At 45.4% G+C, this 15446-nt stretch overlaps 1 protein-coding gene across 1 annotated transcript; it reads right to left on the bottom strand.

Moving 5' to 3' along the window:
• Nucleotides 1-5353: 5353 nt before the first annotated feature.
• On the bottom strand, nucleotides 5354-15171 carry znf296 (zinc finger protein 296). The gene is made up of 3 exons (XM_079165821.1): nucleotides 14986-15171; nucleotides 12306-12650; nucleotides 5354-8870 (listed from the first exon to the last, which is right to left on the bottom strand). The coding sequence occupies exons 1-3, from the start codon at nucleotides 15035-15037 to the stop codon at nucleotides 7078-7080; spliced, it is 2190 nt and encodes a 729-aa protein (XP_079021947.1). The 5' UTR covers nucleotides 15038-15171; the 3' UTR covers nucleotides 5354-7077.
• Between the last annotated feature and the right edge of the window lie 275 nt (nucleotides 15172-15446).

Genomic DNA, 15446 nt, shown 5'->3' with positions numbered 1-15446 from the left:
AGATTTTCTTTTTTCCACATAGTTTTGTTAATACTGGGGCAGATGTAAAGGCAATATATATTATGGATTGTTCTAGTGTAATTCATGGTTAAACTCATGTTGAAGTTTAGTCACATTATTAGTTGCTGCTGGCTTTCAGTGTGGGGCAGTAAAGAACCACTATATATTTAATTTTTTTAAATTTTATTTAACATAGTATTTACATTTTATGTTACCTTATAGTTCTACTCAACTTAATTCTACTGGAAGGTGTATTGTTATTTCAATATATATATATATATATATATATGATCAGTCTTTAAATTATGATATATTGTTGTAGATTAAGCAGCCCAACAGTATTTAAAGTAGTTAGAACAAGCTCCCCTGAAACCAAATGCAGTGCACATTTAAATGCATCAGTAATAATCATTTAATAATGAAAATATCACAATATAACTCTGATGGGGGCATTCTGCAACATAATGAGTACCTACCACTTTGCCTACATCTAATTTCAAGGATCATTCGTATAGATGCAAAGTCTGAAACATAAAGACCTTAATAAGCTGGTTGAGAGTGGATGTTTGTTCTATGTGCAGACGCGGTTAGAGGCTCCAGTTCACCTGCCCTCAGGCCTGCAGGGGACAAACACATGAAAGCATTTTCACCTGTCATGGGACTGAGCTCTATACCTCGTGACCTTACTATGCATGCTAGCAGGTAACACCTCTGACCCCAGCGATGTGAGTGTGTAAGGAGTGGGTGGGCAGGGGGGGGTTGTCAAGCCCAGTTTTTCTTGTATTTTTGGACATTTCTTTGCTAGACGAGAAACAAAACTGACTGACCTGAATATATTTGTTTGCTTGTGCATAATTACCTGAGCAACTGACTAACTGTGAGCTTCACAAGGAGGGTCACCAGGTGCAGCAAGTACAGAGTAGTGTGTGTGTGTGTGTGGGGGGGGGGGGGGGGGGGGGGGGGGGGGGTGTTTATGAAAGACAAAGAGAATAACAGCCGTTTGAGGAACAGTTTGTCAGAGAGTGTTGGAGCCGTCAGATGTTTGATTATCTCATCTCGCCATCTTCTTAAGTTTGTGATTTGGTTGCACTTTTGTTCACCCTCGAAGCTCTATATATGAACAGGATATTGCAGGTATAACTTGTGAGGAGACATTTGCCTGTAAACAGGATGTGGTGTAAAAAACACCTTTTGCCAATATGCAGGTCAACAATCCATTTCAGAGGCCCAGCTCAGACACCAAAACAATGATGTATCATGCCATTAAGCTACACAGGATCTTTTGTTATCCCTCCAACTGTTCAGACACAACTGCTGTCAGTCAGCCTGTCCCTATGTGCAGGCTCATGTTTAGAAGATCCTAATACAACCCGTCATGGTAACTAACTAACTGCTGGTATGAACTACGCTAGACTGAGGGGGTGGCTGTGAAACGGCTCCTCCGTCTGCAGTGCAGGAAGCAAAATGGAAGCAAAATAGATTTTTTCATGAAAGAAAGTGAAAATCTAGTCAAGGCCCACACTGAATAATCGTGTACAACCATATCGCATCGTATTGTATCACATTGTATTGTATCTTACATTTTTTCAGCATTTTATATCGTATAACATTATTCAGATTGTACTGTATCACATTGCATCATATCTTATATTTTATATTATATTGTATTGCATTGTATTGTATTGTATGATACTATATTGCATTATGTCGTATTGTATCGAAATGTAATGTATCACATTGATCTGAATTGTATAGTATCATATGACATCTGATATGTTGTATCTATTGAATCATATCGCGTTGTTATAACGTATTGTATTGTATCATGTTGTATATAATGCAATATATGAAACGTATTGTATCATATTGTGTTGCATTGTAAATGTACAAGAAAGTTGTGTTCTTGGTTAAAATCTACTGGAAGACTACACTTGGTTCAGTTCGGACCAGGGTTGTAAACAAAGCTGATTTCAGGCAGTGATATGCTTCTCAGAGGCAGTTTGGTGCATGTAAAGAAGCATTGTTTTCTCTGGGTATGAGTGCCTGTTTTTCTGTGTCTGTCTACCACACCCTGTCTTTGCAATCTGTCGAAAAACAACTTCACTGGGATAAAAATGAGCTTCCCTTCACTCTGGGAAAAGCCTTATTTAGGTTTGTTTTAACATTTATTTTCACCATAATTATCTGGCAACAATTTCTGCCTGTTTGATGTACCACTGTCTCACGCTGTGAAAAAAGAGAAATCATTGCACTTCCTCTCTTTTGTTTTCAAATCAACCTGACTGCAGTCTCATCGGTGCTTCCTCGTACTCCAACCCAACTGAACTGACACTCGTCCCACAGGGCTCGTCCTCAGTGATCAGTGACATTATATCACCCCTTATAAGAATGAGCCCTCCTTGTCTTTCCATCCTCTCATTATCTAACGGTGTTGAATGGCAAAGAGAGACACTGGACTGACGGATAGCTGCCCGCGTAAGCGTTGCTCCCTCACCCCGTCCTCCCTCACTCTCAAAGGTTAGGATGGTGAGGGGAGGGTGAGGGAGGAAAGGAGAAGTGGGTGTAATTCCAGGGTTCAGATTTCACTCTGCGGTCATTGCGGGATGAGGGACGGGTGAGAGAAGGTGGGGATTGTGGGAACCGTGCAAGGATAAAGAGCAGAGGGGGACTCCTGTGGTTTGTCTGATCACTCCCGAATGCATCTTTCTCTTTCTTGTTATCCCTGTCTCAGTCTGCTCTGCAGATGATTTAATCCTCAAGCCTCTGCCTTCTCCTCCTCAACTGTTCTGGGGAGGATGAGGACAACAGGACAGGGACTGCAGAGATGATTGGAGGCTACACACAGTACGCCGTGAGAAATGTAATTAAAAAATCCCAGTTAATTGGCTTTTTCCATGATAAAGCACAATCTTCTCATACATAAGTGAGAGCCTCTCATGGCCACAGGCCTGCCCTGTAGGAAAGCAAACAGAGCTCTGACATTCCCTTTGTTGTGAGCACTTCCAGAGCTAATCACCTTAAATTTAATCTGAATTTGTGATGTTGCCACTATACTGACAGAAAATTGGACTTTGTGTCTATAAACAACACAAGGTCGAGCTGTCAGATGGATCAGTCAGCCCATGCAAGAAAATGATGCAGGTGAACGTCACAGAATACTTTCTTTGACACCATATTATGACTGAGACAACGAGTGGGTTCACAGTTACTTTGGTGGAGTCCTAATCTGAATATCTGGATTGTGGTGTTCCCCTTGGAGAGATAATAAGTTGAAGGTCTTTCACTACTATGCAGATGAAATTCCATTGTCTACTTTACATAAACTGCCTGATCTCTATATATAAAAAATGGTGGCAGACATTTTCTTACAGCTCTTCTATAGAACAGACAAACTCACTGCTTTATATGGAGGTTCACAAATTCAATTTGGTTGAAAGAAATGCTCACATTTCATGATTCAGAATGTTAGATGAAGAAAATAAAACTGGCAGAGAAAAGTCATAATATTTCTGTCTGTCTCAATAACTTTATAACAATACTATTGATAATGTAATGATATTTCAGTTGTAATGTTGTTGCTGGTTGTAGCTGCCAAATTAAACATTTCGGTGAATTTGGATGTAGTTCCGCCACCAGAATATTGTTATTGTTATATTATATTGTGGAATAAAATGTATGGACAACAAGTAATGTATGTGAACTGATTATAAAAATAAAAAGGCAAAAATCTAACTTTTCTAACATCATGGCTATGGCCCTGGGGATATGGAAAGCAAATAGGTGCATTCAGGTTTTTTTATTTACAAACAGCCCAATGATTTCAGAAAACAGTATTTCTTAACAGGAATGCTGCCCTTCAGATGCTGAAACAACATTTAAGCTGCCGCACAATGTTACATAAACTAAAATCCCAGATGCTTCTTCTCCTCACAACAATATATCTCACTATAGAGGTAGAATGTGTTTAGCAAAAGTTGTTAAAGTGTTTGTAGCTTATTATAATTTCCTGTAACAGTCTCTGTTGTGTCTCTGTCCTGAAGCGACCTCTCCCAACTTCAAGACCAACAAAAGCTTTCTCTGTGGAGCTGAGACACAACCATTAGATCTCAAAGTCCATGTTTCCACTGCCCAGGGGCAGTCACTGGTCAGAAAACACACATAGCACCAGCCTCACTCTCCTATTGGCTGACATTATAAACTCTTCACGTTGTGATTGGCTGGTATGGGTGCCGGCATTGTCCCGTGCAGGGTTCGACAGCGCCTCAGAGAGGTGTGGACTGCAGGAAGACAAAGGGCACTCTGGGACGTGGAACAGATATCCACTTGCTGTAGGGGCTACTGTGCCGTGTTCTGCCACGTATCACCTTACCTTACATAATTGGGTCCATACGAGTACCAAATGGCGCTTGCTTTGGCGCCCAACAGGCAGGGAGGGCAGAGTTTACCAGAGGGAGAGAGGTTGTCACCTGTACTGTACTCCCTCCTTGTTTTTTTCTGTCTCTGCGGAGAGAAACGGACAAACTGACTCATCTGGTTCTGAGGGGCTTCGGTCTTCACTTCCTCCTTATTCTCTGTAACACAATGGTAATTGGTAGGAGTGGGCGTGTGTGCATCTGGTGCAATAACCCCCCCCCCCCCCCCCCCCCTTACACCATCCAAACCCACTCCTCTTCATCCACCCAGCCCCCTACCCTGTTGAAAGCTCATTAAAAGACCTGCTGTTAATGAGCTAGAGGGATCATAGAACTTCATTTTCATTAGAGGGGGTGGGGTTAAGGCCAGAGATGCTGGTGCAGAGGTTTTTATGCCCTTAAAATGGAGTCAGCAATTATCTCAACCCCTTGACACTACCCACCCACCCTGCTCTGCCTCCTAACTTGCCCACAAACAATAACCAAACTGGCCCTCTTCAATGTTGTATCCTGAGAAACCCTTGTCGCCCGTGTCCCATCACAGCTCGCTGCACCCATCCCACAAACTGCAGGAGGACTGACACCAACTCAAATATATCGACACACAAACATGAACAGTATAGTACACACACACACACGCACACACAGCACGCTAGAATTACATTACAGCATTTCTAGACAAAGCCAGTAACATCACAAGGATGTAAACAAGGAGTGAGGGTCCCTAATCCAAACACTCACATTAAAAATGTATAACTCAGCGCCGACTGTGGTCCTCAGAGAAATGACCCACTCTGACTAAGACAACATCCTGGTGAGAAAAGATACTTAAAAATAGTTTCAAACGCTATGTTCTGGGTACCAGAAGAAGGAGGGGGATGGGGGCATGTTCGGAAAAGCAACCACAAGCAGAAAAGACTCCATAATACAAAATATTTCACCTCAATTCTTTATTGAGGCTCCTCTTGAGAAGGTGAATTACAAAATGGTGTCAAGTTTACAAAGACAGCAGAGCTTCACAATAGCCGGGGTTCAGCAGAACGGAGACGATGCTAGGGGAAGTGGAGGCAGTTAATATTCACAATAATAACAATAATAAGCATAGCAACAGCAAGAATGTCAATCTATGTACAAAATATTATCCCTGAACAGTTACACTGCACTCGTTCACGATCATTCATTACACAACACACACAAGAATTTCCCTGACATGAATGCAAGTAGATCACACAAAGTCATCACAGTAGTCACAAAAACGTTGGCTGCACTCTACTTGACAACTTTGACCTGTTTGTTTTTTTGTTTGTTTTTTAAAAAAATGCGCAGGTTCCTCTTTCTTAACTTGTGTTTCTTAAATCCTCGTCAGTGACACACCTGCCAGAAGCATGACACGGTGATGATGACCTGCGACGTCACGCTCTGGACACAAGATCACAGGACAGAGGGTTCAAGTAGAAGTGTCACCTGAGCATTTCGCCCCCCCCCCCCCCGATATGTAAACACAAACAACGACATTCACCCAAACTCACCCAAGTGCGTCCCGCAAAACTCCACCAATCAACTCGCTACTCCAGCACCTCTCAACCCTGTCGCTCAGCAGTTACACAATTCCCAACATGCAGCATCCATAAATTAGGAAAAATTCAAAAGAACAGTTTTAAATGGCTGCAAAACATGCACGAGCTTCAAGCAGTCCGGCACTTTACAAATGTAAACAAGGAAAGAGAGAAATTACCATCACAATAATAGGTACAAATAGAGAAAATAATACACACCCGTTTCACATGTAGGTAAAATTGCAGGGTTTTTTTATGTATAGAAACGAATCATGAAAAAAAAACATCAGTAGATGAGACTTTAAAGTCTCCGTATTCACATTTATAAAATTAGAAAACAGAAAATGATCCATACATATACTGTCACAAAGTCAGGAGCACAACCTTGCCAGGCTCCTGGAGCCCTGTAAACATTACATAAGTGACAAGTGTTGTGACAACCAAGCGCCTTTAAAAATTGGGAGTCTGAGAAACAGCAGGCGGACAGTGTTTGGATTCATTTCAGCCTCGTGTCTGTTCAAACATTTCTAGTCTTTAAAAGGTCTTCTCAAAAGAAAAGCAGCAACAGCTAGAAAACACAATATGACCTTTCTCCATCTGCTGATGCTGAAGATGTATGAACATCGTTCTATTGCTAGGCTTTTTGTAATCAATAGAATCCCTTTACTATACTATCTGACAGTTAATATCTGTCTCCACCTGTCCAGTCGCCAGAGAGATAAATCACTCGTCTTTTGCATCCTGCACTGCAACGTGGTGATCAGTTTCCTGTGTCTGTGTGGACTGTGGCGGTTCACTTCCTGTTCAAGAGCTCTGGTAATCTCCCTGCTGAATGTCATGGCCTTGTTTTTGCTCTGTGGTCTAAAAGAACTGTAGGCACTTAAGTTTCAACCAGCAGCTTTGCATACAGTCATGAACAACGAGGCTGCTGTGCGCCTCGGCGCTGGCAGAGATGACGGAGCTGCTGCTGCTGCTGCTGCTGCTTTAAGCTAGATTCCAGTTTTACTTGACTGTCCGTTCAATGATGGGACTAATTATTTTTATTCGAATGGGCGACTTAAATCCTATACAGTGCTATTTTAATGTCAATAAGGGAATGAGAACAGCTTTCATGGCGCAGAAATCAAAGCTAAGCTAACCTCTGCGTTGCTCTCGGGCGGGAGATCAGCCACTGTGGCTGGGCCGTTCTCCACACACTCTGCATGGACCTGCTCCTCTTCCTCCATGCTTTTCACCACATCACTCAGAAGTTTTCTCTCCATTTCTATCTCATCCAGATCATCCTCCTCCATTTTCACCACCACTCCTTCTTCAGCTTTTATGGCAGCCAGAGTGTCTGCAGCGCTGGCCTGTGCGTACGCTCCCACGCTGGCGTGGCTCAGGCCGTGGACTTTCTTCAGGTGTTTTTCCAGAGTTGCGTAAACGGTGAAGGGTACCGAGCACAGCTGGCACAAAAAGGACGCCTTGGCTCCCTGCGCGCCGTGGGTCTTCATGTGGCGCGTTAACTTTGAGCTCTGAGCGCAGGCGTAGTTGCAGAGGCCGCAGCGGTACGGCCGTTCACCCGTGTGGCTGCGGCGGTGCACAGTCAGGTTGCTGCTATTTCTGAACTGTTTACCACAGTACTCGCAAGCTTCATCTTTCTTCTTCTTACCAGCTGAACCAGCAGTAGTATTGCTGTTGTTGTTGTTTCCTCCTCCGCCGCCGCTGACACCTCCTCCTACACTCCTCCGCTCATTCTCCCTCTGCCACTCCTGCACAACCTCGCTGACTTTGTCTGAGCTCCAGTCTGTCTCCCTCTCTATGATCTCCCCTCCTTCGTTCTCCCACTCTACGACTCCTCGCACTCTCTCGCCCATCTCTGGCCGTTTGGGCGTGCAGTTGCCACTGGCGATGCCGCTCTCGCCGCTGCCCCCCGTCTCTCCACTCTCCAGTGAGCCTTCAGAGGGGCTGGCGCACGGTGTGGTGTGCTGAGGCTCCCCCTGCCCCTCTGCATCCTCTTCCCCTCCCTCTCCCGCCTCTCTCTGGCGCTGGTACAGCCTCAGCAGCTCCCTGTCTGGCGGTCTGACCTGAGAGGTCAGCAGCATCAGGCCTGAAGCTATGGACGGGTGTTTGGGCAGGGTCAGGTCTAACTCGGAGGGACCCTGGGCTCTTACTTCTGCACCAACCGCTCCCTTTCCCATGATGGTTCCAGCTGGCTGCATTTGAAACCTGCCTCTCATCCCGTGCCTCCCTACATCCTCCTCCATCAGGACCATATCTACAGACTCATACCCAATTCCTCCACTACCAGGCACCCTGTGATTGCTCCTTATGTGCCGGGCCAGCTGGCCACTCTGGGCGAAGGCCTGCCCGCACACTCCGCAGTGATAGGGCCTGTTGCAGGAGTGAGTCCGGCGGTGGGTGGACAGGGCGTGCAGGGACTGGAAGTTCTGGTCACACAGCTCGCAGTGGAAGTCAGACTGGAGGGCGCTGGTCTGAGGAAAGGGAGAAGCTGCTGGTGGAGAACAGGACGGAGACAGCATCAGGCCTCCGTGGGAGCTGCCAGTGGTGTTGTTATTCCCCTCGGCGAGCTCCCTGAGCCGCACTGAAAAGTTCAGAGCCTGCATGTTACTGGAGGAGGAGGTGGTGTGTGTCTGACGGGAGCGACCGGGGCGCAGTGCGGAGGGCTGAAAGGCAGAGGCAAGGGCTTGGCTCAGGTGGCGAGGGTCCAGAGTGGCTGTAGCAGTCTTGTGCTCTTTAAGTCCTCCTCTTCTTCCTCCTCTTCTCATGTCTGTGTCTTCCTCCTCATCCTCTTGGTAGATGCTGAAGGAGTGTGTGTGCTGAGCGTGCTGTACGAGCGCCCATGCAGATGGAAACACGCCTTCACACTGCTGACAGGTGAAGTAGGAGGGCTCCTCATTCACTGCAAAACAAAGACGGACGAAACTGAGTGAGTATTTTTGATTAATGCTAGTTAGTAAAGAATACAAGTGTGAACACAAAATCTTATTTTGGCAAAGACATATTTTTGCCTTGTTACACATCCAGCATATGCGAAGCAAAACCAATTTGAAATTCGAGTTGTCTTTGAGTCCACCTGATGAATTCACTCCCTTTAGCTCCATGTCTCTACCAACTCTGGAAAATATCTGGATCTTTAGCTGCTAAATGCCCGTTTGATGTAAAGTGTGTTTTTAGAGCAGCTGCCTGCTACAGCCGAAACGATGGGAGTACATTCATGTGTCAAAAAAACAAAACAATGACTTAAAAGACGCTATAAAGTTATAAAAAGTGAACAGGAACATGAGTATCAGCATGATAGAAGCCACATCTACCAGAAAAAAAGCACAGATAGACTGATATGGACTCAAATTAATGGGAGATGAAGAGGAGGGTCAGGTGATGAAGAAGTAATGTCAAAATAAAGTCAAAGTGTGTGGGAAATTAGAGGAATGGGGCTGCAGAAGCAGAAAGACCAACAGAGATGCAGTCGTGTTGCAAAGTACATCTGGAGATATTTTTATATGTGGATAGCTTTGTCTCCTAACTGAGAGCTACTCTCCAATTAAGCTGCAAATTGCTAATTAGCAGAACGTAGAAAATGAACGCTTTATGCAAATCAGGCACTGACTCAGCCTGCTTGACAAATGAGGCCTTTCTGCATAAATCAAAATTGGAAAGAAGATCCCCAAATTGTGGGGGAAAACAGTTCTTTTTTCTTTTTTTCTGTTTTGGAGAGGTTCAAAGCAGACTCTGGTATAAGCCTCTTTCATGTTTCCTCAAGTCAAATCCTTCTGTATTTTACTGGAGGGGGGGAGGAGAGTGAAGATGAAAAAGAGAGCAACTGTTTCTTTCTCTTTTTCCCCCCCCTCTCCCACCCTCCCTCTGTCTGGAGACGAGAGGAGCTGTGGTGTTCATGTCCTTTAACCTAGCCCGAGGAGAAACCCAGGAGAAGTTGAGATACTTCTTTTTAAAAATAGGGTGAAGAGTGAGAGCAGGAAAAGAGAGAGAGAGAGATAGGTAGGTCAGGGCTCAGGAGATAAAAAGAAAATGAGATAAAAAGATTATAATGTAGTACGGGGGGCCAAGAGACACCACGAAAATATGTCACCCCTCTGGATTGTACTTGAGACCCATCCTCCAACCCCAGCTCTTCTCACCCCTCTACACTCCCCCCCAAAATACCCTCCAAATCTTTCCCTGAGGGGGGGGGGGGGCTTTTGTCTCGGGGTCCTGGAGTGAAACACAATACCCAGCCGGTTTCTCCTTCCTTCTCTCTCTCTCCCCTCGCTTTCTCTTTTTTTTTTTTGTAAGGATTCCCATTTGGCCCGGGGTAGCACTTGAATATTAAGCAGAAGCAATAACTACTAATTAAAAATGCAGATTGGCTGGGAGCACTAACGAGCAGCAGGCAGAATCTCTTCTCCCTTGGGAGGCAGAGGGAGGAGAAAAGAGAGGTGGAGGAAGGGGGGGCGAGAAATTGAAAGAGGGCAAAGCGAAAGTGTGTTGAAGATGGGGGGTGGGGGGGGGGGGGGGGGGGAAATGAGGAGGGGGGGGGGGGGGGGATGTTGGAGATGAGGAAAAAAACAAACAAGGAGAATAAATAAAAAGGAATGAGACAGATGCATGCGGCTCTTCGGTAATCCATCCCACTCTCTTTTCTCCTCCGTCCTCGCCGCTTCTCTCTTGAATACAGAAAATAGATGGAGGACCTTTCTGTTGTGGGATAACTGCCGTTTCACTTTCAGTCATCTCAGAAGCTTCAGATGCTCAGTTTCCCTCCCATGAAACAACAAGACTTCCTATTACTTACAATGCTGCAGGATGTCCAAATAAAACTGTCCCTTTGCTACGTCAACATACCACTACTCAAAACTTCATGTCACAAAACATCTTGGGAGATAAAAACACTAAAAGCTGGGTAAAAATCGCAATTACCAACTCCAAACAAATGCAAGCTACATTTGCTTATAAAACTTTAATCCAAACTTATCCACTTTTTTATTATTCACAAGCTGTCATGCTCTTTCCCTCTCGCCTCGTGCACACGTTAGGTTCGTTGTATAATCCTGCGGGCACAAAATTACCAAACTTGTGCCTTCCCCGACTGTAAGTGAGACGGAGCGAGAGATGAAAAACAGACTGAAATAGAAAAACAAAGAGATTGTGGACAGACGGAAATGGTGCGTGCACCAGTCCCCTGAGCGTTACACAAAGGAAGGAACTGCTAACGTGTGTGCACATGACAGCGAAGGTTTCAAAATGTGCGAGTGGGCACTCATACCTACTATGAGTGTGCAGCAAGATGCCCTGTCAATCTGCAATCATTTACAACATCCTGCTGCATACTCTCCTTTTTCACCTCAGATACAGCATGACCGTCAAATATATATGACCTTTGCAGGAAAAATACAATAACTCTCCTCCATCTGAAACACAGTGTTAGCCACTGGATGTGACATTTTTTTGAAAAAGGATTGTAATGAGAATTCATGAATTGCTGATTGACTTCCACCGTGACAGATCATATTTGGCATGACCATCCTGCGCTCTTCTTCTCTAAAAGAAAACAGCAGCAGAGAAAGGCGTGAAGAAAAAGACCTTTAGGAAAATCACTTCTAATGTCAGACATAGAATGAGAAGAGAGGGAAGGCTTAAGACAGGAAAAATGTGACAACAAGAGGAAGAAGAAGGAGATGCATATGATGAGGAAAAAGGAGGAGGAAGGAGGAAATTCCCAGGAGCTCAGGTGGCTCGGCCCGGGGCAGAACAGAGGGAGATGGCAGAGGAGCAGCACATGATGCAACGTCCTCCATTACAGTGTCATGACAGCGAGGAGAGCCGCACGAACAGCCTCACATTCACTCATCTGACCATTTCATACTGTGGTGCACAACAAACGCCTTTTACACAAGAACCAGGATGGCCTTAAAAACACTGAAACATGCTCCTGTGCTGGCGTTAGGAGGACGTGGTTTCAGTCTCCGTTGTCCAGGGCGCAGCGGAGGACGGAGATGCAGAAACATGTTTACCTGGCCATTCCACCTCAGAGACTGACAGTCAGGGAGATGAGAGGGAGCTCAGGTGCTCAGCGTGGAGCCCTCGGGGACCCCCGGTGCCCTCCGAACGCTCCTGACGCCTATCCTTTCCACACAATTAGCCTGTGCGTCACTAACTCACGCAAGACTGCTAATGGCAACGGCTAGCTAATGAGCTGGACTCGGGAGGGAGGGGGGGGGGGGAGCCGTTGTTAAATGAAGAGGAGGGCGTTTGAAAAAAAAAAATTAAACAAAACAAAAAACAGAGTCACTAATTAGCAACCTGCCTTCTATATATTTTTCTTCTTAAAAGCACTCACCTGCTTTGCCGTGCTCCGCCTTCACCTTCACGCCGGGCCCCCCCCCCCAGGATCTGCCCCCTCTCCTCAGCTCGATGAAGGCCGGCCCGAGCTCGGCGTTGGCGATGTGCTGCTGCGCCCGGTTGGCAGGTGAGGGGGGTGTGGCATTGGCGTTCGGGGCTTGGCTTCGGGGGCGGCAGCCCCCCTGTTTGTGCTGGATGAACGCCAGGATGTGGGCGAGAGGGAAGGCCCGGCTGCACTGGCCACAGGTCAAGAGGTCACGACCCTCGCCGGGAGCATGGACCTGTGGAGCAGGAGCAGGCCGGTCTTCTGAGCAAGTGGTGCCACTCGCCGTGTCAGTGGCATCTGACAAACGTGACACGCAGCAGAGGGAAGAGAGAAAGTTCAATTACCAACAGAGATTGCACTATTTGACACTGATGAACACGGACGGACACACAAGCACAATTCATTGCACAGGGATTTCAACAGTTAGAAAAAGAAAGCGATTAGCCAATAGACAAAACTTCACAGGTTCCAGCTTAAAAATGTGAATATTATCTGGTTTTCTTAGTCTCCTATGACAGTAAAGTGAGTTGTCCTGTTGGTCAGACAAAACAAGACATTTGAAGACATCCCCTTGGACTCGACAGGCATTTTCTTTTATACTTCTGATATTTTATAAACCAAAAACTTGATCAGGAAAATAATCTATAGATTCATTGAATATTTTTCACCCTTGTCTTTCTACAGCCGAGGGGTGCAATCATCTTTCACATCAGCAGAGATAGTGGGCAGAGTCTATAAAACAGGTCCATAGCAGAGTGGTTTTAAAATCACTTTACTAAACCTTGACATTAACATCCTACTTTCTCTCCAAAAAAAAAAAAAAAAAGGCTGAACATACAGACAACACCAACATATTCTGACCCACACTTCCTACAACAAAAGTCCCAGTTAATTTGGATGTCTTCTTTCTTTTTCGACCATGTGCTTATGAGTTGACAACCCAAAGTGGCAAAAGTGCTGTTAGACCTCAGTGGAACAACACAGCAGGCGTGGTGATCGAAAGTGCAAGTTTCAGTTGTAAGCTCTAAATGCAACGAGGCCAATCTGCTAAGACAATACTGACCACTTCCTTTAACCAACCCAGAACAGATCCGTGCTCTGACAGAGGCCGCCGCAGAGAGAAGAGCCCCAACTGTCCACCTCAGCCTCAGAATAATGTGACGATCACTATGTGCTGACAAGTGAAGTTATTGATTTAAAAAAAGAACCAAAGCTTTCAGTTTTTACTCAGAATTACAACGTGCCACATCAAACAGAAGCGGCGGGAGTTTCTCAACAGGAAGTGGATTGCAATAAAAAAAAAAAAAAAATGACTGAAGGTGTTTGAGATAAGAACAGCCCCTATGTTTTTTTGTCTGCTCACAAATATGTAGAGGACAGCTCATCTCATTCAACAACCTGTCAAACTGTATGTGGTTAAGCAGGGAGCGCTTTGAAATGCTGCAGACAGGTGCAGGCAGTGGACACAACTTCAACCAAACCTACAAAGTTTGAGTAAACTTTGGCTGTTTGTTACGAAAGACTTCCAGCTCAGGCCAGGTAGGAGTAGGAGGAGGAGGAGGAGGAGGAGGAGGAGGAGGAGGGGTCAGTATTGCTCAACGCGGTCATGGGCACACCTTGATGCCTCGACTGGATCACCTGCCCCGGCTAACATACAGGACAGGTACAGACAGTACAGTCTGGAGTTGGATCTCGCCAGTTGTTACTCAAAAATGTCACCTTTCCTGTTTCAGGGCTGCGCTGTTTGTGCAGACTTGCAAGGCGCGGTCTCTCCACAATCACGCACGCGCACGCACACATACACACACACACTCAGAAAGAGAGACACAGAGTTGAGTCAGGACCTGTGGTCACAGCAGACACGCACCACTGGTCTCCAGTAGAGAACTGTAAAAAACAAATTGTGTTCAAGTTTCTGTCTTATTTCCCTCCACACATCACACATGGTCCTTTGTGAGCAGCACTGTTGTCTTCATGTTTGAACAGTCTGAAGGGGATCAAATGGAGAGTCTGAATGGGATCTATTCTACATTTTTATTCAGAACATTATTTAATTGTCCAACTACAAAAAAATATATATTAAAAAAAAAGCAGGTTGGAGCCAGGCCCTTAAACAGGCGATGGGTTGAACTGCCCCAGACAAGCCAGAAGCCGACAGAGAAACTTGATCATGGTCGAACCTGGAAATATTAATCATCGTGTTCGGACCTGTAGCCTCTGAAAACAACGTGCCAATAAAACCGGTCCTTCCTCTGTGAGCACGACTGCAACAACAGTAGCCCATACACACAACCATGCCAGGAATATGAGCCCTTCTTTAAATATATATATATATATATATATGCTTTAAAGAGATTAAAATACATCCACATTGGCATGATTTAAGTCTATGTATACACAAATACAGTTTAAATCCTCTTGGGATGTTTTTTTTTACATGCTTGTAAATTAAAAGAATAACATCAATATCGTTTGATAACTGGCGGCAGCGCAGACTGAAACCATGCGGCGCAAACTGACAACTAAACAAAACTGTGACTTGAATTAAATCTAATTTCATCTAAAAACAACATCACATCCGCCTCCGAACAGTTCCAACGTGCTTCCACACATCGCTGCTGCCCCTGCTTACCTTGAATTGCACTCAGGTGCTGCGGTCTGCTTCCAAGTTTGCGCCTGGACATCGCGTCGAGCACCTTCTTCTGGGTCCCAAACAACGAAACCCTCCAAAACCAGAATCCGTCTTCTCCGATAAGTTGACCGAAACCCGAGCGGCGGGGACAAACTGATAAAGACCGACGACTGTCCGCTGCCTGGACTTGCACTGAGCTCTGAAGGCAGCGTTCAAGTTCACGCTTCTTCTCTCCCCCCCCCCCAGCAAGCGGAGGGCAAAAGGGGGCATGGGCGACTGCAGGCACCGCCCGCTCCTACGACCTTGACCCCGCCCTCCTCGTGTAACACACTCCGCAAACAAGCTTGCCTATCACTTTAAAGCTTTTTTGCCTTTTACAGGTTTTTTTTTCCCCTTAAGCGTCTGCTGTCGGTTTTGTGGAGATATATTTTATATCTCCTGTATGTACATGTTAGGATTGA

Source organism: Pholis gunnellus, assembly GCF_910591455.1.
Source record: "Pholis gunnellus genome assembly, chromosome: 9".
Taxonomy (NCBI): Eukaryota; Metazoa; Chordata; class Actinopteri; order Perciformes; family Pholidae; genus Pholis; species Pholis gunnellus.
Note: the sequence above shows the minus strand (reverse complement) of the source record. Positions and strands in the feature narration are given on the sequence as shown.